This window comes from Halichoerus grypus, chromosome 4, assembly GCF_964656455.1.
Source record: "Halichoerus grypus chromosome 4, mHalGry1.hap1.1, whole genome shotgun sequence".
Taxonomy (NCBI): Eukaryota; Metazoa; Chordata; class Mammalia; order Carnivora; family Phocidae; genus Halichoerus; species Halichoerus grypus.
The window spans coordinates 140411567-140433838 of record NC_135715.1 but is presented as its reverse complement, the minus strand read 5'-3'; the positions used below and the strand labels follow the sequence as shown (position 1 = coordinate 140433838).

General features: G+C 37.8%; 2 protein-coding genes across 7 annotated transcripts; one reads left to right on the top strand and one right to left on the bottom strand.

Annotated features, from left to right (window-relative positions):
* The first annotated feature begins 180 nt into the window (after positions 1-180).
* On the top strand, positions 181-13319 carry FKBP7 (FKBP prolyl isomerase 7). Of its 6 annotated transcripts, none has more exons than XM_078071035.1 (5): positions 181-916; positions 1327-1871; positions 3159-3310; positions 8940-9073; positions 12952-13004. In XM_078071035.1, exons 2-5 carry the CDS (start codon positions 1663-1665, stop codon positions 12973-12975), a joined length of 519 nt encoding a protein of 172 aa, XP_077927161.1. In that variant the 5' UTR covers positions 181-916; positions 1327-1662; the 3' UTR covers positions 12976-13004. The 6 variants fall into 6 exon arrangements, 4 of the variants coding, with proteins under 4 accessions (XP_077927161.1, XP_035955026.1, XP_077927162.1 ...); XM_036099133.2 differs by having other exon boundaries at positions 184-916; positions 8943-9073; positions 12972-13319; XR_013447244.1 differs by lacking the exon at positions 12952-13004 and adding an exon at positions 7362-7474 and having other exon boundaries at positions 185-916; positions 8943-9073.
* A 2597-nt stretch (positions 13320-15916) lies between these two features.
* Positions 15917-22078, bottom strand: PJVK (pejvakin). The gene is made up of 6 exons (XM_036099134.2): positions 21868-22078; positions 20415-20610; positions 19742-19883; positions 18133-18250; positions 16587-16685; positions 15917-16370 (listed from the first exon to the last, which is right to left on the bottom strand). Exons 1-6 carry the CDS (start codon positions 22076-22078, stop codon positions 16078-16080), a joined length of 1059 nt encoding a protein of 352 aa, XP_035955027.2. The 3' UTR covers positions 15917-16077.
* Positions 22079-22272: the final 194 nt, after the last annotated feature.

The window sequence follows — 22272 nt, the reverse complement described above, 5'->3', positions numbered from 1 at the left end:
GGACTCGGACCCCGCGGCGCACTCGGCCCGCCGCAGCCCCGAGGACTAGCTGGCCGCGCACACGTCCCGCGGGAGACGTAGGCCGCTCAGGTTTTCCTATAGCTAAGCCTCAGGTCCTTCCGGTGGTTGTTTCAAGAACGTAGAAGAACTACCTATTTATGTTTCCTTCCTACCCTCCCCACATTCAGTGGGCCCAAGAAATTACCTCCTAGGAAGATATCTCTGTGTGCCGCTGCGAGTCCTCCGGCAAGGAACCGCGAGGGGCCCCAAGAACAGTCACCACGCTGACAATTAACCTTAGATAGCGACTACTTCATTTAGAATATAAAACAAGGAACCAAACTTTGGAATTTATTTTATTCTAGAAATAAGGGCTTTCCCCTAGCTTTTATGATTTTAAGAAATCCTGTTTGGAAATGATCATCTTACATAATGACAATAATTCAGATTTATGAAATGCTGCAGGCTTTAAGCAAAGCAGGCCCAGTGCTGCGGTTTTGCTTAGCATAGCCGAGGTAGACGAGGTAGAACGAACTCTCTTCCCAGAACCTAATCCAGGCCTGCGCTGAACCTTTTCTGATTTGGGTAAAAAGTCTTTGGGTATTCACTGGGAAATCAGGTGAATTGGTGAATGGGTCGAGAGGTTGTGTAATAAGTCGAATATAGTTACATGTTAATGATAGAATCCAAGTGATGGCTAGAAGGCCGCGGTGACGGGGTAATAAAATTCAATTTTTCTGTATGTTTGAAAGTTTTTCATACTAAAATGTTGGGTGGGGTAAAGGCTGGTTTTGTGTCAAACTTGGTCAAATCCCTGCTGCGCATTAGCTGTGAGATTGGAACAAAAGGCCCAATACTCAAATAACTTCATTTTCTCATCTGCGCACAGTGGATGGTTACCAATCTCGCAGAGCTGGTAAGAGAAGGAACACCGTCAAGTTTTCCCCCAACTCCCATGGGTCCTCAAATCGAGGGTGGCCCCGAGGGGTTGGGGGAGAGAAACACAAACCAGCAGCAGGTCCCAAATCGCTGGAGTTGGCTGGTGGGAAACGCCTTTAAAGGGGCGAGGAGCGGCAGCACCTCCGTTTACTCGCGACCAGGTGGCCGTCAGATTGTGCGTGGCTTAGCCTGGAACCTCTTAATGCATGCCTCCACCCCGAGAAGGTGCTTTCAAGGACACCCCAGAAGCAGAATGCCTCCCCCGATGCCCGCCAGTGCCCTAGGGGTCTGAGGAGAAACCTTTTACGCCCAGAAATGACAGCCGTATTCTCTGACTACAACATCCCACCTCCAGGCCGTTTAATTCTTTTGCCGGTTTCATTTTAGGAAACGCGATCATTACCAGCGAACCCTGAGGAAACCTTCTGTAAAATATGCGGATTTAACGAGAAGCGGTGCAAGTGTTCCGTACTGCCTTAACGACTGATGACAGCCATCCAAAGCGCCGGGTACCAGAGGGACAGAACCCTGGCGGACAGACGAAAATTCTGTGGCCGAGCGCGCAGCCGGAAGGGGGCGGGGCCATAGGTCGGCCCGCCCCCGGGCCTTTGTGACGTAGAACAATGCCTGCCACGCGTCGGAACTCAGCTGCTTTCGCAGCGTCTGGGCACAACTGACACGCGTGAAGGAACGCCGTGTCATCTGAGGCCAACTTCAGGAATCATGCAGTTTCTCTTAAGATTAATCGTTTTCTTTTATGTATGGGGCATTTTTACTGCTCAGGGACAAAAGGAAGAGGAGAGCACAGAGGAAGTGAAAATCGAAGTTTTGCATCGTCCAGAAAACTGTTCTAAGACAAGCAAGAAGGGAGACCTGCTAAATGCCCATTACGACGGCTTCTTGGCTAAAGACGGTTCGAAATTCTACTGCAGGTAGGAAATGCTGTGAATTGCCCCGGTGTCCGGTTGATGCATGAAATCTAGGCTCCCTCTACCAACCAGAAGCTAGTGGTTGGTTAATTGGTTTGTTCTTGTTATTTAACAGTAAGTTGAACCTTTTATTCCTGGGGGGGCGGGGAGGGGCATTCCTACTGATACGCAGTAGTTCCCTATTGAACTATTACTTTTTAAATTACTAAAAATGTTTGCCAAAGAGATTGTCGGAAATACACTACATACACACGCACCCCGACCACCGCCACCACCCTTGGGATCCATAGAAGGGTAAGTCATGGTACTGTCTGTAAGGATGTTCTCAGCATTTTTTTTTTTGGCCATTTGTTGGAGTCTCTTTACAGAGGATTAGGTAGGGTAGTTTAAGAGATTTTATCTGGCCTTCAGAAGCATGATATTTACAGACTGAGGGCCACTTTCCAACTGTATCCAAAAACCACGACAACAATAACTTTCACTGGTGTCTTCTGGGCCCTGTGTTTTCTCATCTCCCCCCTCATCTCACCACTGCCTGCTCTGATTTAATTGAAAGTTTATTACTCAGAGGAAGAATGGCTTTTCTTCGTTGGTGCTATTACCCTATAAAGATAGGATTGGGGAAAGTTAGTTCTTTCGATTTGGAAGAAAATAAATAAATTTAATAAGAAAAGATACAAATTTTAATTATTGTTCAAATGACTTTTTGATGCTAAACCTGCACCATCATTTTTTAGAACAAACTCAGAAAGATTAAATGAGTTATTTGGACAAGCCATGCAGCTAGTTTGAGGCCGGAGACCCATTAAAAAGGTAACTATTGAATAGTTTTTGCAAGATGGCAATAAAAAAGATAATGACATGACTCCTAATGACTAGCTTTGGGCAAATCATACTTCTTTCTGGCTATTATGAAAGAAGTTTGAGCCAAACATCCCGCTAGGGGGTTCAGAATGAATACTAATATGGGACAAGAGAGAAGACTTCAATTTTAAATTATAACCTCATGTCCAGATGTATTTTTTTAAGATTATTTATTTATTTACTTGTCATAGAGAGAGATAGAGAGAGAGCACAAGCAGGGGGAGCTGCAGGCAGAGGGAGAAGCAGGCTCCCCGCTGAGCAAGGAGCCCGATGCAAGGCTTAATCCCAGGACCCTGGAATCATGACCTGAGCAGAAGGCAGACGCTTAACTGACTGAGCCACCCAGGTGTCCTGTCCAGGTTTATTTTAAAGTTCGATTTCATTTTTCTTAAAATCAGCTTACCTAAGTGTTGTTTTTTATTATAGCCGGACACAAAATGAAGGCCACCCCAAATGGTTTGTTCTTGGTGTTGGGCAAGTCATAAAAGGCCTAGACATTGCGATGATGGATATGTGCCCTGGAGAGAAGCGGAAAGTGATTATACCCCCTTCACTTGCATATGGAAAGGAAGGCTATGGTAAGATGTTTTAATATTGTATCTCTAAGTTATATTTAAAAATAAATCATAGCTTTGGGTATATATCCAAAAGAATTGAAAGCAGGGTCTCAAATATTTGTATACTCATGTTAATAGCAGGACCATTCATGAATAGCCAAGAAAAGGAAATAACCCAGTGTCCATTGACAGATAAGTGGATAAACAACACATATACACATAAAATAGAATATTATTCAGTCTTAAAAAGGAAGGAAATTATTCTACATGCTACAACATAGATGAACCTTGAGTACATTAGACTAAGTGCCCAATCACAAAAAAACACTGTATGATTTCACTTGTATGAGGTATGTGGAATAATCAAATTCAAAGAAGAGTGGTTGCCAAAGTGCTGGGGAGAGGGTGGAATAGGAGAAGTAGTTTAATGGGTATAGAGTTTCAGCTCTCCAAGATGAAATAGTTCTGGAGATTGGTTGCACAGCAATGTGAATATATTGAACTGTACAATTAGAATGGTTACAGTGGTAAATTTTATGTTACATGTATTTCCCACAATTAAAAATTTTTGAATCACTAAAAACAAACAAATAAAATAAAAAACCACAGAGGAAATAGTTACAGAATCATAGGGCCCAATAAACTAGCTGTATCTAGTCCAGTCCAGCATGGTCCCCACTTTTTACATATAAAGAAAATAAGACATCGTTGGAAGATAGCTCTCTGACCAGAGTTCTTTCCCTCATATAGTGGCAGTACTCATAAAGATCCTGTATATTCTATAAGCTCTACCTTAGTCATTTTTATTTGTTTTAGTACATGTTATTTTATTAATTATTACATAAATGTCTATAGTATATACCTTAGGTAAGCAGTACAAAAGTCAAATTCATGAAACTCAGGAAACTGAAACATATGATCTTAGAGTAAAAGGACAGCACTGGAACGTAGTAAAAAGAGCATCTGAATATAAAAAGCTGTCAGGGCGCCTGGGTGGCTCAGTTGGTTAAGTGACTGCCTTCGGCTCAGGTCATGATCCTGCAGTCCCCGGGATGGAGTCCCGCATCAGGCTCCCTGCTCGGCGGGGAGTCTGCTTCTCCCTCTGACCCTCCCCCCTCTCATGTGCTCTCTCTCTCTCTCTCTCTCATTCTCGTTCTCTCAAATAAATAAATAAAATCTTTTAAAAAAATAAAAATAAAAAAAATAAAAAGCTCTCAGTCACTAATCGCCAAATTCAGGAGCAGCCTTGAAATGTGGAAGAAATGAACGGCTGCTTTCAATATCTTACCTATTTTTAAAATCCTACTGTAAGATCTGAGAACCTAAGTAAAGCAGATAAATGGGGAAAATTTTTGCAACTACTGTGAAGACTCACTAACCGATAATAAAAATGACCTAGCCCTAGAAATAGGCAAGCAGCCCACTAACAAAAAAAATACAAATGACCTTTAAATCTATGGGAATACCTAGTTTCACTAATAATTAAATAAAGGGAAATCAAAACAAAATGAGACACCATTTTCACTCATCAGATTGTCAAAGGCATAAAAGTTAGCACAGGTATAGAAAACCAGCATTCTCATGCATTATTGCTGGGAATGTAAGTCACTCGACCTTTCTAACAATTTCTATCAAGATTTAAAAGCACAGGGCGCCTGGGTGGCTCAGTTGGTTAAGCGACTGCCTTCGGCTCAGGTCATGATCCTGGAGTCCCGGGATCGAGTCCCGCATCGGGCTCCCTGCTCGGCAGGGAGTCTGCTTCTCCCTCTGACCTTCCCCCCTCTCATGTGCTCTCTCTCTCACTCTCTCAAATAAATGAATAAATAAAATCTTTAAAAAAATAAAAAAAATAAAAAAAATAAAAAAAATAAAAAAAAGATTTAAAAGCACAGGGGTGCCTGGGTGGCTCAGTCGTTAAGCGTCTGCCTTCTGCTCAAGTCATGATCCCAGTGTCCTGGGATCGAGCCCCACATCTCAGCAGGAAGCCTGCTTCTCCCTCTCCCACTCCCCCTGCTTGTGATCCCTCTCTCACTATGACTCTGTCAAATAAATAAAATCTTTAAAAAAAAAAAAAAGATTTAAAAGCACATATCCTCTGACCCAATAGTTCTAGTTACAGGAATGTACACTCAGGTATCTATAAAAGAACATTCATTACGGACTTTTATTTGGTGGCAAAAAACCGGAAACTACCTGAGTATCCATCAATAGGGAATTAGTTAAATATGGTATAGCTATACAATGGATTATGGTGCAGCCAATAAAAAGAATGCTATAGAACCATATGTATTAATTTGTTAAAAATAAAGTGGGATGGGGCACCTGGGTGGCTCAGTCGGTTAAGTGTCTGCCTTCTGCTCAGGTCATGATCCCAGGGTCCTGGGATCAAACCCGCATTGGGCTCCATGCTCAGCGGGGAGTCTGCTTCTCCCTCTCCCTCTGCCCCTCCTCACCTCCCCCACCCATGCTCATTCTCTCTCTCTCTCAAATAAATAAATAAAATCTTGAAAAAAATAAAAATAAAATAAAGTGGGATAGAATGTATTCATGCAAGGAGTATTTATTACGCATCAATGCCAGGCCCTGTTCCAGGCCTTGAGCATAAGCCAATGTACAAAGAAGAAACCATTTCCTATCCTCAAAGATCTTACATGTGAGGGGGAGAATTTCACATATGCATCATGAATCTACACAGATTATATGTGGAAGGATATACAGTCATCTGATGACATTAAGTGTTCCTGAGAAGGAAACCTGAGGGTCAAGAGTAAGGAGATTTCTTCTTACTCTTCAATATTTTGTACTGTTTAAATTTTTTGCCATGTGCATGTATCAATTTTTCCAAAATTAAAATTTTTTTAAATTGCCAAAATTAAAAATGGAGCTGAATAAAGAGGGAAAGTTTTTAAAAGGGGGAAAATGGTCAGCCTGGCAGAGGGATGGTTTTTACTTTGCATTCTCAATTAGGTCTTTGCTCGCTGTTGCTGTGTGAAGACTATAAAGAATCATTCCCTCCTCATAATATTTAGAATCCTTGCTAACTCCACCTATTTGAAATATTTAGTATATAATTGAAGTCATTAAAGATTAGTTTTCTACGATGAGATACTGTCATTACTCCCAAATATTTCGTTGAATGGCACACTCTCTTTGAGGCTGTTTTGTTAATTCATTAATAGTAGTGATCCCCTCACCTGTTCTTTCCAGCAAGAGCAGGGGATCCCTGCCCCAAACTGGATTGCAGGGAGGTTAGTGGCACAAGGCAGACCCAATCAGACTGAAAACTCCTAAGGAGACAGTTCCAGGTAACTACAGCTTCGTTCTTAATGTTTTTGGCCAGTCATTTGGTCCCATCAAATAGCTTCCATGGAACCATAATTTGTACATCCTATTTTTAGTTGTAGAGGAATCTGGGAGAGGGAGAGAAAAAAAATTGAAGATAAATTAAATTGAATGCAATACTTGCCCAAAAATATTGTCATAAGTTGAGGCCAATTCCAGGCAAGATGATACAGGCAAAGTTTGCCTTTTAGACTTTTTAATCTCATTTTAACCACATCTCTCATCAATATGTGCTCATCCATTCTATCAGGCCCCCTTTCCCTATAGCAAATGACCACTTAGTTATCCTTTTTGTAAACTAGTTTATGCTTAGCTATGAATGACTACCCAGGCTGCCTAAGCTATTAATAAACCAGACCGTTGCTGCAGAGAGGTACAAGTTTAACTTTGGAGAAGTTAGTTCGTATTCAGTTTGAGGTGTCCCCAATAAACATAAAAATGATGAATCTCATTAGTAACACCACCAGCACTTTTGTTTTACACATAAGGAAACTGTGGCCCAACAAAAGTATGTTCTTTGGAACATACTTAATTGCTGGCTTACCTGCATGACAATAGGTAGGATTAGATTACGTAAAAAATGCGGTGGAGGATTACAATAGGTAGGATTAAATTATGTAAAAATTTCAGTGGAGACCATACATAATGCTTAACAAACCACTTCTTGTCAAATAAGCTTTTTTAAATAAGTTGTTATTGAGACCTAACATGAGCTCTAACTTTATTTTAGGCAGTACTTGAAGAAGGCTTTCCTCTGTGCAGTACCCTTCCTTCATATGACAGAGCACCCTGCATGTCCTGAAATGCATGTGACTTTTTAGTGCTTTAATTAACAGTACAGTGGTATGTATAGATTCTTTACATTAACTCCTACGTCTTTGATCGGCTTCTCTAAATACAAGTAATTCTATAGCAAATTCACCTTTTTCTCCTTTTTATGCTCTAATTTCTTTGTAAGACAAAACCTAATTGGCAGTATTTTCTGTATTTACAGTACAATTATTCAGAAACTTCATATGTACGTGTAATATTTTTTCTTAAGAAATTTGAATTTGTGTTTTGAGGTTGTCTTTATTATCATTAGTTATTTCCCTGTTGTAAGGAGATTGTAACTGGACAGAGTAAGAATGGATTTTGTAAAAATGATCATTGAGTTCATCTCTACCTTTTTTTATTCTAAAGTCAGGTAATAGGTGGTTACATAGCTTGGAACTTCATTAGTCATAGGACGCATGAGTAGATTTTTCTATGTCCTGGCTTTGGAGATGACTGATCCAGTTCTCCTTTTGGCTATAACTTTCAAGCTCTTTTCTCTTTGGGTTATATAAATACTTTAGCAAGAATTCTCGACTTTCATTAAAGAAATTACTATTTCCTTCAGAGAACAAGCAGCCATTTTAAAAATAAGCCATAGGGGCATTCGTTCAACAAATATTTGAGTGCCTATAATGGACGAGACTCTGGGAGACTCTGGGCAATATTGGTGACACAAACTAACCCCTGCCTCTTAGCACATCATTTCTACAGGTTATTTTTATGAAATGGTCATCTGAAATAGCCCAGAGCTTGCTAAGATCATCTGTGACATGATGTCACAGATGAGTGAATAGGTTAACTTTATTCAAGAGGACTGTTCAACTTAATAAAACTTTTTATTGTGATTAGAAATTTTATAAAATTGTTACTGTTATTCTGTCATTGCACTTATTTTTTAATGTCTACAAAGGATTCGAAAGACATTGAAACATATGTTTTATTCATGCTTCCAAATAACTATACAATATCATTTTTTTTTTTAAAGATTTTATTTATTTGAGAGAGAGAGAGAAACAGCATGAGAGGGAGAGGGTCAGAGGGAGAAGCAGGCTCCCCGCTGAGCCGGGAGCCCGATGTGGGACTCGATCCCAGGACTCCGGGATCACGACCCGAGCCGAAGGCAGTTGCTTAACCAACCGAGCCACCTAGGCGCCCCTACAATATCATTTTTTAAAAGATTACTGATTTACACTTTGAAATTTTTCTGCCCTGCATTTCTTCTCTGCACTAGCTCTCTTCTGTATAATAATGGGGCATATTAATAAAAATTTCATGAGTTGTATTTATTTTAATTCAATCAGGAAATAATGACCCACGAGGTCCTTAAAACTGATTTGGTTTAAAAACATGGAAAAAAATTTCTTAAAAGTGTTTGGTAAGCAGTTTTTATAAATATGAAATAATATAATCATAATGCTGTAATGGCTATTCATGAATAAATATTTGAACATTATCTTCATGTAAGTTAAACTGTTAAAAATTATACCTTTAGCAGAAGGCAAGATTCCACCTGATGCAACATTGATTTTTGAGATTGAACTTTATGCTGTGACCAAAGGACCACGAAGCATTGAAACATTTAAACAGATAGACATGGACAATGACAGGCAACTCTCTAAAACAGAGGTAATTCAAACAAATTCCATGTGTACAGTCTATTTTTTTCATCACAATTTAAATACATCTCTGTTACATCTGTTATTTTTTTAGTTCTGCTGAGCATGGGCTGATTACTTTGCTTTTATAGAGCTGGTTACTAAAAAATCTAAGCTCCAAGAAGAAAATGTGCTTTTTCAATATAAAACTTGTAATGAGTCATCCTGTTCAGTTGCCTTTCTCTCTGCCAGAGGGTCATTAAAATACCAAGCTAGGGGCGCCTGGGTGGCTCAGTCGTTAAGCGTCTGCCTTCAGCTCAGGCCATGATCCCAGAGTCCTGGGATCGAGCCCCACATCGGGCTCCCTGCTCAGCGGGGAGTCTGCTTCTCCTTCTCCCACTCCCTCTGCTTGTGTTCCCTCTCTCGCTGTGTCTCTCTCTGTCAAATAAATTAATTAATTAAATTAAATTAAATACCAAGCTAATCTCTACAGGGCATTTCCACCTTAGGCTACAAGAACAGAGCTTTTTCAAGCAGCACCATAGGAATTTGTAATAGTGCAAATAATTTCTATCTCACAGGGTTGTGGGGATTACATGAGATTAGGAAAAGAGCTAGCAAGAATTTGAATTGTGTGCACTAGAAAGTTGTAAGCAGGAGCCAGGAGTTCACGAACTAGCTTCTGCGTTCCAGTTAGTCTTTTTTTCTCTTTTTTTTTAAAGATTGTATTCATTTAGGGGTGCCTGGGTGGCTCAGTCATTAAGCGTCTGCCTTCAGCTCAGGTCATGATCTGGAGTCCTGGGATCAAGCCCCACATCAGGCTCTCTGCTTGTCGGAAAGCCTGCTTCTCCCTCTCCCACTCCCCCTGCTTGTGTTCCCTCTCTCGCGGTGTCTCTCTCTGTCAAATAAATAAATACAATCTTTAAAAAAAGAAAAAAGATTGTATTCACTTATTTGTCAGAGAGAGCGAGCACAAGCAGGGGGAGCGGCAGGCAGAGGAAGAAGCAGACTCCCCGCTGAGCAGGGAGCCCGATGTGGGACTCAATCCCAGGACCCTGGGATCATAACCTGAGCCCAAGGCAGATGCTTAACCGACTGAGCCACCCAGGCGTCCCTCCAGTTTTTCTTATATATGAATTGAGGGATTAATAAAGATGTCAGAACAATAATAGTCATCTTCTTTTGTACTTTCTCAGTACCAAGTACTACTATAAGCACATTAGTATGTGAACTCACTTAATCTTTGTGACAGTTTATGAGATAGACACTTCTCATTATCTCTATGTTATAGAAGGGGAAAATGATGCCCAGACTAAGTAACTGGCGTAAGGTCACACCACTCTAAGTGGTAAAATCAGACTGCAACCCAGCAGTCTGGCTCTGCTATTTTGCTCTTTCTTTCTTTTCTTTTCTTTTTTTTTTTTTAAGATTTATTTATTTATTTTAGAGAGAGGAGGGGCAGAGGGAGAGAGGAACTCAAGCAGACTCTGTGCCGAGCAAGGAGCCTGACACAGGGCTCGATCTCACAACCCTGAGATCAGACCTGAGCTAAAACCAAGAGTTGGCTGCTTAACCGACTGCACTAGCCAGGCACCCCTGCTACTTTGCTCTTAACCATGGCCTACCCTGCCTCTTTCGGGGGAGTTTCCAGCATAGCTGTTTCAGGGCTAATGTTTGTACTGTTGAAGGCTGGTGCTTTACTTAGTCCCACTGACTATACCCTTTTTGCTTAAATTGAATAACCCAGTTGTCTCGCCTCTTATTTGGAGACAGTTTAACATGCATGACTCTACCACCTAAGGAACAGAAGGTACCTGAGTCATTGATTTCAAGAGACAAGTAAGCCCCCTTTCTCTGTTTCTTTTTCCTCTCCCTCTCCAGTCCTTCCCCCACCCTAATTCTACTTCCTCCTCCAGGATATTAGTAAGGACTTTCCCCTGAAGCTCCTTTGTTGCTCAGCCGTGGAAGAGGGGTATGTGAATGAAAAGATCCCCTGTTCCTTAAGAAGAAGGACAATCAGAGGGGTGGCACATCCATGCCAGTACATACTTTGCGTTGACTCCTCATGAGTTTTAGAGTAAACAGCAGCAGATGAATTCACACAGCACCCGAGAGCTCAGCCAGTGCACATAGACCATTCGTTACCAAATGAACACAAAGAGGCACATTCTGCAGTATGAAGACTCTTCAGTAGGTCTTGTGGGATCTTTAGTTCTTTCTGGAAAATAAAGGTAGAGAAAGTCCAAAACAGTGACCTGCTTAGCAACAGTCTGTCCAGATGTCTTTCAGGTATCAGCTGCATTATCACTAGATGGTAAGCGTGACTTTCACATGCGTGAATGATAATAACTGTCTTTCACTGACATCTATAAACATTACTCTAATCCTCACATCAATACTACCAAAGAGATACTGTTTCTCTCCTTTTACAGATGACAAAATTGAGGTCCAGAGAGGTTAAATTATTTGTCCAAGATCACACAGCAAGTACATGACAAAGCCTAGATTTGAAACATGAACTAAAACTACCTCCCTTCATCATCAGAAAGATTGAGTCAATTATTTCTTTAGTATAAGGTGAGAGAGAAGAGGAACACAGTATTTTTCTTAAATTATGAAGTAGAAATAGTGTGGAACTCATTGCCAGCAAAATTAAGGTTATGTTCTTACCCGCTGCCTTTTTGTACCTCTCTACTACAGTGTACTAGAAAAGTACGTCCTGAGAGTCAGTAATATTGGTTATGAAAAGCTATTTACTTAGAAACTGAGGAATATTTGAGGTTCTTTAAAATTCTTTTCACCTACATAGGATTGCTAAGGCTCAACTGGAAGAAAAAATGTATCTCCCTCAATAGGACTGAAGTCTCACTTGAGAACAGTTGATCTATCCTTCATTAAGATCCACTGATCATTCTAAAATAAAGTCTACTCATGATGGACTGAGTTGGGATACATACTGCTAAAAACCTGTCAGAGTTCAACTTCAGCTTTCAAAAATACTCTTGCCTTTAAAATACCCAGACTTGCTGAACAGCATTTCCAGATTATTACACATTGCTTTCTTTAGTTATTATATATATTAGTACTTTCCATTGGAAATAGAATTGAGTCATATATATAATTTAAAAATTTTAGTAGCCACATCTTAAAAAAGCAAAAAGAAACAGGTGAAATGAATTTTAATACTGTTTTGTCTAACTAAATATATCTAAAATATTTCCCTTTCAACATGAAATCAATGTAAAAATTATCAATTATTTTTTATTGTCTTTAAAATTTGTTGTGTGTTTAACCCTTAGAGTAGCATATCTCTGTTTGCTCTAGCCATGTGTCAAATGTTTAGTAGTCCCATGTGGCTAGTAGAAATGTCGTATTATACAGAGAAAGAATACTTAATACCTGTTCTTTATTTGTTCTTATTATTATAAAGATTGCCATAGTTATGTAGATTTGAAGGAGAGTTATAGAAGCATAGAAAAATTAGGAAAATTAAATTTTATTTCAAAACCTATGGTTGAATTTTATTGATAATACAATATATGCATTAATTTTAGAGATTATAAAAATGCCAATTTGGGTTTTATTCACTATTAAAAATCTTTAAGAATGATTTTCCTGATTTTCCTTTCATAATGTGGACAGTATAGATTATTGGAAAACAGTTTCAACAAAATTCAATTCAGATGTTAATCTTTGAGTATGTACCACTAACCATCTATAACCTCAGGCGAAGCTAATTTGAAGATGTTTCTTTTCAGAAAAATTGCTTCAAAGGTTAAAAGAATAAAACCTCAAACAGTTTTTAAAAATTTTATATCACTTATTGTAAGTAGCCTTAGAGTTGAGTTTTCTTATGTAAACATTTCCTTAAAGTTACTGAAAATTTACTGTGGTACTTTTTTGTTAAAGACATTATTTTGGCCCTCTAGATAAATGACTACCTGAAAAGGGAATTTGAAAAAGATGACAAGCCACGTGACAAGTCATATCAGAATGCAGTTTTAGAAGATATTTTTAAGAAGAATGACCATGATGGTGATGGCTTCATTTCTTCCAAGGAATACAATGTATATCAACATGATGAACTATAGTATATTTTTATTTCTAAATTGTCTTAACTACTTACTGTACTTTATATATAAAACAAAGTCACTTTTCTAGAACTTGTATTTTCTGTTTTCTTCCCATGAGAACATATTTTGATCCCCTCAATACATGTAATTTTGACATAATAAATGTGCGTTATTTTGCAAATTTAACGTTCAGGAAAGGTATAATTGTGTTTCCTACTGCTTTATTCTGTGAACACGAATTGCAGCACCATGAAATAGACCTCCATGTCCCAGTGGTCAGTTCTCCCCCTTCAGGAGATAGGAGAACACCTATGTCAAAATTTACAAGTTCTTCCCAGCTCTAACCTTAACAACATGTATAAATATTTAAATATCCAATTTTTAACGTTTTGATTATAAAAATGCCCCATATATTGAAAATATTCATTAGGACCCAGGAATGAACATTTCATTTGTTTATACATTTCATAGCATTACAAATAGAGGGATATAAAAATCAGAGGACTAAACAAATTTTCCTTTTGTATGCATATAGGAAAATACTAGTTGTATAGCTCTGTCCCATAGAGAGCCTTAACACAGTCTCTGTACTTTTTGGTGCAAGCTCTGGCCTTTGGTCATTATTCCAATGGAGAATGTTTGTTTTTTTTTTAAGATTTTATTTATTTATTTGAGAGAGAGGAAGAGAGCACAAGCTGGGGGAGGGGCAGAGGGAGAGGGAGAAGCAGGCTCCCCGCTGAGCAGGGAGCCTGATGCGGGGCTCGATCCTAGGACCCTGGAATCATGACCTGAGCCGAAGGCAGACACTTAACAACTGAGCCACCCAGGTGCCCCTTCAATGGAGAATGTTTAAAGGTAATTGATCAGACCAGAGACTTTGTGCCTCTTACATAGCAGACATAATAAAATCATACTGCTCTGAGTTTGTACTCCTTTAGAGATCATTATAAATGTGCTACCTCCTCTTCCTTCTTGTAGGCCTTTAGATCTACCATCCCTAACTTTTTGTCTTGATCGTTTTAAATTAATGCCATGGTAATTCTTAGTTTCCAGTTCCCTTTCTCTATGTACCTCTATCCTATGTCACTTCATTTTACGATATTCTTGTTCTTGATCATGAATGAGCATTACAAACTGCTACCCCATCAAATTTTTGAAAATGTGTAGAATTTATTTTACACGTGAGGATATCAAATGAGGATACAAACGGGGATATACACTGCAGTAACAGTTTTGTGTTATGGTCAAACCATGACATCCAACTTGTTGAGAATAGGAGGTAAGAGATGCTGTAGAAGATCACCCTGGTGTCAAAGAAAGTGCACGTTATTTATTGGACCACGTAAGGTTTTGCCCACTGCATATGTAGAAAGGTATGGTCAAGATTAAATAGCTCTGCTCCAAACAAGTGAGTTCAAACCAAAGCTTTTTCCATTTTCTGAAACTTGCTCTTTCCAAACCACTGTTCAGTGTTCATCTTTTAACCTCTTTAGATACACTGCCAGAAATTCTATTATCTAAAAGTTCAGGGGTAACACAAAAAACACCAGACTAACAGATACCACATATGCATAGCACAGAGTTTGACACTTCATAAAACCAAAACCTTTGCTATCTTTCCTTTCCTCCCAAGAGTGCTTCATCATGCCTGTACCTAATTTTGTAACTCCTCACTTGCTCAATTGCCAATTCTCGTTCCTTGACTTCCCTCAGGAAAACCTGCTCTGCTGAAATGAACAAAGTTGGTGACTCAATATTATGTTTTGGTTTGGAAACTGCCCCCGTTTTCTATATAAAAAAAAGTCACTAGAGCATTTTGCAATCAGTATACTCATATTTGCATTTGACTCATATATTCTCAAAACACAAATACAGTGGAAGAAGATATACATGGAAATCATTCCATAATACATTCTGTTCATAATCTATCCTTTCTGTCCCATTGTTTTCCAAGTGCTTTTAAACTTATGTTTTTAAAAATTATAGATGATGTAAAATGGAGATTGATTCTAAAACTCTAATCACATTTAAATAAATAAAATTTTAATCATTCTACATAACTAATCAGGTATTTTGTAGTTACACGATTGCTTTATTCTTTCATAGGCATATACCTAGTAGTGATTGCTGTCACTACATTTTGAGTTCTAGAATTTTCATTACTTCTGCAATTATTTTAATAAGGGCATGTAATAAATTAATAATTTAGGCTGTTTGTGTATGAAAAATTTCAGATGTCTTATAGAGTAGCTGAAAAAGATCTCTCAGAACTGAATATGTTAAATATTTTAAACATTTTCAAAGGACAAAGAATAAAGGTGTCCTAGCTGCCTTAACTTTAAAATGACAGTAATGAGTTTTTATAAAGACAAAACTAGTGAGCATGTGTACATCACACAATGGCATACTGCTATCAGTCACCCTGTGAACTGTGTCCATAAAACCCCACACTGAGCTCAGTGTGCTTTTCATCTGATACCACAATTAAACATTTAGGATTATATTAAATTATTAACACATTTTTCTCATTTTACCGGACCTAGGGCAATGATTAAAGCACCATAAAGTCACCACTTTTAACCTCCTGTCTTTCTTAAATATTAAAATTCAATTAAAGATAAAATTGATATTTAGAAAAATCACTATGTAAAGTTATCTAAAATGATAGCCGAATCCCAAATATAGTTCTAAAGTAACTGGAAGATTTCATGAAGGAACATCTATATTTTGAATTTTGCATTTAAACCTTTTTTCACATAAGTAATATTAATCTTTATGATAATTTATAGGGCAGACTCTATTATCATCTCCACATTTATAAACGAAGAAAATGATGCCCAGACAGGTTAATTTCTCTTTCTTCTCCCTCTTTAATTTGCCAGAATTCATCAAAGCACACCTAGATGATTTTGGAAAGGTGTGTGGCACAGCTGCACCTAAAGCACTACATTCACTTTCCATTTTATTTCATCCTCTTGTGCCAAACATCAAAACAAGGAACCGCATGAAGTCTCACATACTTATGCCCATCGACAGAGCACTGAAAGCACCCATAAACCGTCTCCCTTTTAAAGTTCCCCATTCCACAGAGTATGCAAGGTCCTTTTGGAATGTTGTGATTAAGCAAGTTAACTCGGATATGAGTCCCTTCTTTGAGAGAAATATCAGTCATGCTGAGAGGTTTGTCATAGTAGTCAGAAAAAAGATCATCTAAGTAAAGCTGTGAACGAGAAATGGCATCCATCACTCTTCTATCTGAAAGCACAAAAACAGAGAAATGTGTTAGAAGTCGCATAAGAGATATATAACCAACCCGCCTTTATACGTACGTGAATCTAAACCATCAGTCATGAAATGATTTGGCTTTTAAATTTAAATTCCTCCTTAACAGACAAGGAGTACTGACTGGATAAATTCGAGTATTAACCCGAGAAGAAAAGAAACATTTGGAATACTCTTCAACAGACATACTTCTCTCAAATAGAATATTCCTCAGTCTGTAGAGCAGTGCAAATGTTGGGGTTTCTTCCCTCTCAAATCCTCCTTTTGACACTGAAGTGACACAAAGGTCTATAAAAAAAAATTTTAGATGTTATAACTTGAACAACTCATTTAATTGCAAGTTTTAGTTGTGGCTGATGAATCCTGGTACATGCCATTCACTGTATTTTTTAAGTTAAATTTTGTATGTTTTTGGAAAAGCTAATATTCACATGGTACAAAATCCAGACTACAAAAGGGGGATACAGTAACAAGTCTCCAGTCTACCCTGGACCCCAGCCTCAGTTTTCCACCCCAGAAGTGACCACTGTTAAGTTTCTTAAGTATACTTCCAGAAATACTCCATATATTTTACAAGCATAAAAGAATATATGTATGTATGTATGTATCTATGTATGTATACACATAAAATTATTTAGGCTCAAATAGTTATATACTATGCACATTTCTTTAAAATGTCCCCTAGACGTTATTCCATGTCAGGGTCCATATCTCATTCTTCTTAATGGCTTCACAGTATTCCATAGTTATGAATGTACCATTATTGAACTAGTTACTGATGATAGATCTTAAAGTTATTTCCAGTCTTTCATTATTACTAGCTGAATATCCTTATACCCATATCACTTCCCATATGTGTAAGTATATCTGTAGGATAAATTCCCCAAAGCATATGCACATTTTAAATTTTGATGGCTATATCAGTTCTATCAGTTTATACTCCTCCTAACAATCAATATAATTGTAAAAACCTACATCTGAAGTGTCCCAAATAGACTGTAATTAGCATGTTTTGTCATGTTTCTGGACTCCCTATTCTCTCCTCCCATAGAACCACAGAAACAAAAACAGGTCTAAAAATGTTTATAAATTACCATGGCTAGGGGGCTCCCTTGCCTAGTCCTTTGAGGTGGCTGGCCTCCTAATCTTAAAGACCTGTGAAATGTCGAAGTCTAAAGTGAGCTGCACTGAGGTATTATATAAGGTATACAGGTATTCTGTAAGGTATATAAAGACAATTCTAGGGTAAGTGTTTATATTGTCAAAGTTATTTTTTAGGGAGAGTTGGGGGGAAGCTGGGTCTATGAGAGGTAAAACTGAAAAGAATTTGTCTTTGGGTATCTTAGCTTGGACACCCTGACACCGACAGGCATCTTAAATATCTACCCACTCCTCTATTTGCCATCATCAAAAACGACCTATTGGAAGATCATCTATTATCTCCCCATGTAAGTCAAGGAATACTTTGTCAGTGGATTGCACTTGAGCTCTTATCTATAATCCTAAGTGGGGTGGTGGGGAGTCTGCAGCTCTCACCAAGAAGCAGAAAAGAGGTAGTGGGTAAGTAGGACCAGAGGGTCCTTCCCAGCTACTTTACCCAGGCATAAGATTGACAGTGCTGTGAATATCATTCTTTCCACAATTACACAGAGAGAGTTATGTATGTGTTTGTTTCTCATTAAATTCTTCTTAAAAGTATAATCATTTCAGTGTTTCATGCAAATCATTCACTTACCAAAGGCACCATCCAAGTAAATGAAGAGTTCAAAAACACTGAAAGCTATGGTTGTGTGTGCTGGAAAAACAATAGCTTTGTCCCTTCCCTTGGGATTCTGTTCATCCATAAAATGAAACTATAGTAAATAAGTAAATAACATTATTAAGGAGGATAACACATAAGGATAGCTTTTTAGAGAAACAAAACATCTCATACAATCTTACTATTAAGACAAAAACAAATTATCCCATTGAATTTAACCAAGTCCAAATGGTCCAATGGGGTCTCACGATCTAGGGAATACCACTCACCACCTTCTCACTAACATTGGTACCAGGGCCAATGATCAGTGCAACCGGAACAGTAATGCTGACATAGACACCTTTTCTTTCAACCACAAACCAACTATTTAAGTGCTACAGTTGTTTTTAGCCTACTCTGTCAATTGTTCTAAAGCCCCCAGAGTTTTCAGCAGCTTTCCAAAGCAATCATCAACTTCTTTACCAAAAAAATCTCCAACAATTAAATAAATGTTTCAGTTTGTGCCCCCAGAATGATCCAGTGTTACACAACTCACTGGACAGCTAAATGTAGCCACTGAACAGAACTTTTATTTGCAAAGATTCCTGAAGTTTTTCATTGAACTCTTTTTAACAACTGATTTTAATAAGACCAATCGAGTCATTATTATGTGTCATTACTATATGAATGACAAAGACAAATAATGCTAAGCTGAGAACTAAACACAAATAACTTCCAAGAGTGTTTTTTAAGGTATTTAACATTGAATGAAGCATGTTTGTTTAATTTTAGAAAAATTAAAATAATATAAAATCAACTTTTAAAAATTCAAGTATAAAATACATCACTTAAAAATAAAATCAAGAATCCAACATAAGCATTCAACTTTTATTCTTTTTTTTTAAAAGATTTTATTTATTTATTTGACAGAGAGAGAGAGACCGCGAGAGAGGGAACACAAGCAGGGGGAATGGGAGAGGGAGTAGCAGGCTTCCCTCAGGGCAGGGAGCCCGATGTGGGGCTCAATCCCAGGACCCTGGGATCACGACCAGAGCCTAAGGCAGACGCTTAACGACTAAGACACCCAGGCGCTCCTCAACTTTTATTCTTAAAACATCATTTAAATAATCATAGGAGGGACTCCAGTATACATTATTTCATAAGGATTAATGTTTTGTTTGTATTATAATACACATTTAGAATCGAAGTTTTCTTGGATTTTTTAAAAATTCTAAAATAAAACTATTACTGTGCAAAATCCTATATACACTTGTAGCTCTTTAATCTCAACATTTGACAAAATACACACATCTCTTTAGAAATTGAGTACTTTTTTAAAAAATTCCCATTGCACATTTTTAGCAAGAGAAACCTAATGAGGGGCGCCTGGGTGGCTCAGTTGGTTGAGCGACTGCCTTCGGCTCAGGTCATGAGCCCAGGGTCCTGGTATCGAGCCCCACATCAGGCTCTCTGCTCAGGGGGAAGCCTGCTTCTCCCTCTCCCACTCCCCCTGCTTGTGTTCCCTCTCTTGCTGTGTCTCTCTCTGTCAAATAAATAAAATCTTGGAAAAAAAAAAAAAGAGAGAAACCTAATGAGTGTGGTTTACCCGCATGGCTTCCCCGCGAATTCCAGCATGCACAGACAGTGAGCACTGTCGTGTAGTTCGAATGCTTTCCATGACCACACACAATACTGCCTTTCTGCTGCTCCTTGTCTGACGTATCAAGCTGTGGTCAAAATTAATTTTTCTAGAATAAAGAATAGAGATAGTCACAAGAATCTCTCACATCTAATTACATATAATCGAGTACATTTCTTTTTTTTTTTTTTTAAAGATTTTATTTATTTACGAGAGAGAGAGAGACACAGCGAGAGAGGGAATATAAGCGGGAGAATCCTCAAGCAGACTCCCTACCAAGCACAGAGCCAGACACACGGCTCAATTCCAGGACCCTGAGATCATGACCTAAGCTGAAATCAAGAGTCGGCTGCTTAACCGACTGAGCCACCCAGGCACCCCAGTGTATTCTTTTAATCTAATAATTTAGCAAATGGGTACAGGACCAAAGCAATTTTGTGGAAAAATTAAAAATTCTGTTTACACCAAGTGATTCTGGATATCTACCCATATCTAAAGTCTGGATGTATTGCTAATTTGTAGTTTTTCCAACAAATAAAACAAATAAATTATCCTGAATGCTTTCAGCATTCTTTATAACGAAGTTTATACAATTAAAATATTTAATGAAAACACTGAAGCATATTATTATTCTACTGACCGTGTAGTAATTTCCTTGAGTAACGTTGATACTTCCACTTCATGTTTGGTCACCACACCAAATGAAGCTTTAACTGCAACAGAATCTGATCCAGTGACGTTAATCCCAACGTCATTCACAATATGGTTGCCTCGTCTTCCATAGAGGGAAACATCTGATTCATCTTCATAATTCAGTAACTGATAAGATGAAATACCTTTATGGAAAGGAAATCAATATTTTTAAATGTCTTGATTTCATCTAACATAGATTATATATAGTAATGCATTAATTTAGTATTTAAGACTCCATTACATAAATGTTGAGAAAGGTGACATCTCAAGCCAAGATTTAAAATAGCAACTCATTTAAATTAAAAAACAATAAATATACTTACATAAATTACGACTTTATTGTTAAAACATGTAAACATTTTTTTTGAAGATTTTATTTGTTTGACAGAGAGAGAGAGAGTGCGCGCACAAGCGGGGGGGCGGCAGAGAGAGAAGGTGAAGCAGGCTCCCCGTTGAGCAGGAAGCCTGACATGGGGCTCGATCCAGGGACCCTGGGATCATGACCTGAGCTGAAGGCAACGCTTAACCAACTAAGCCACCCAGGCGCCCCAAAACATGTAAACATCTTAAAACATGTAAAATATCACTCCTGCTAGAAAATGAACTTTTTTTAAAAGAATTAATTTTTTTATTTGAGTGTAGTTAACACACAATGTTACATGAGTTTCAGGTATACAGCATAGTGATTCAACAAATTTATGCGTTATGCCATACTTACCACAAATGTAGCTACCATCTGTCACCATATAATACTATTAAAATATCATTAACGAAAAAAATGTTTTTAATTAAAAAAAATAAAATAGCAACTCAATTAATTTAACAACAACCAAAAGATAGAGTACTTAAAAGAGAACTCAAGTTCTTTGTTCCACCAAAAGAACTCTGTAAGCTGTAAGATCCACTGAGTGGCTGAAAGAAAATCAGTGTTTACAACAAATAATTTGTCAAAATGTCAATTCATTTCCTAATCTAGCCTGTAAAATACATTTCAGTTTACCAACTACAATAACTGAGTCATAAGAAATAAATGTAAATTACTTTCATCTCATTTGACCCTGTAAAGTAGGTAAGACTAAGTAATACCCCACTTTATAGATGACGAAATACATTATTTTGTCATATTCTAAGTTGATTCAGTTAAAACAGTCTATAAAATATTTGAAATAAAATTATACAATCAATTTCACAAAATAGGTTGGAAAATTATTCAACCAATAAGAGATTTGATACTACATAAATTTAGATATTATTAATCTTAACATTAATACTACTATCATAAGAAAAGTTGCTTTTATAAATGTGCAAATATTACAAATATTAGTATATACAACCGATGTTTAGATTGTCAGTAATATAGCTGAATGAGTAGTCACTCCCAAACAGATATTTAAACTTACCAGCTGAAATTTCTCTGTCTCCTAGAAGAATATCTTTCAGTGTAAAAGGTGTTGAGGTAAATTTAAATCTAGGAAAGAGAAAGCATCGCTTCTTTTTTACCACCAGACTTAGAGGTTGGTATTTGTCAGCCTCACTGAGGCTTGGAACAGGGACTAATCTCCCTCCATCTCCAACTTGCTTGACAAAGCTCTTGGTAGCAGCCGCAAACATATTAATATGGTATCAAGACGTCATCAATTGCAACCCTCAGATAACAATCCATACTTTCAAAGAAAACCAGGCACAAACCTAAGACTTACTTGATTTTAAATATAATTAAACACATTAAAAATACAACGCATGGTTTCACCAAGTAGCTTACCAGTGTACAATTCACAACACTGTCTCTCCTGGTGTGCTCAAGT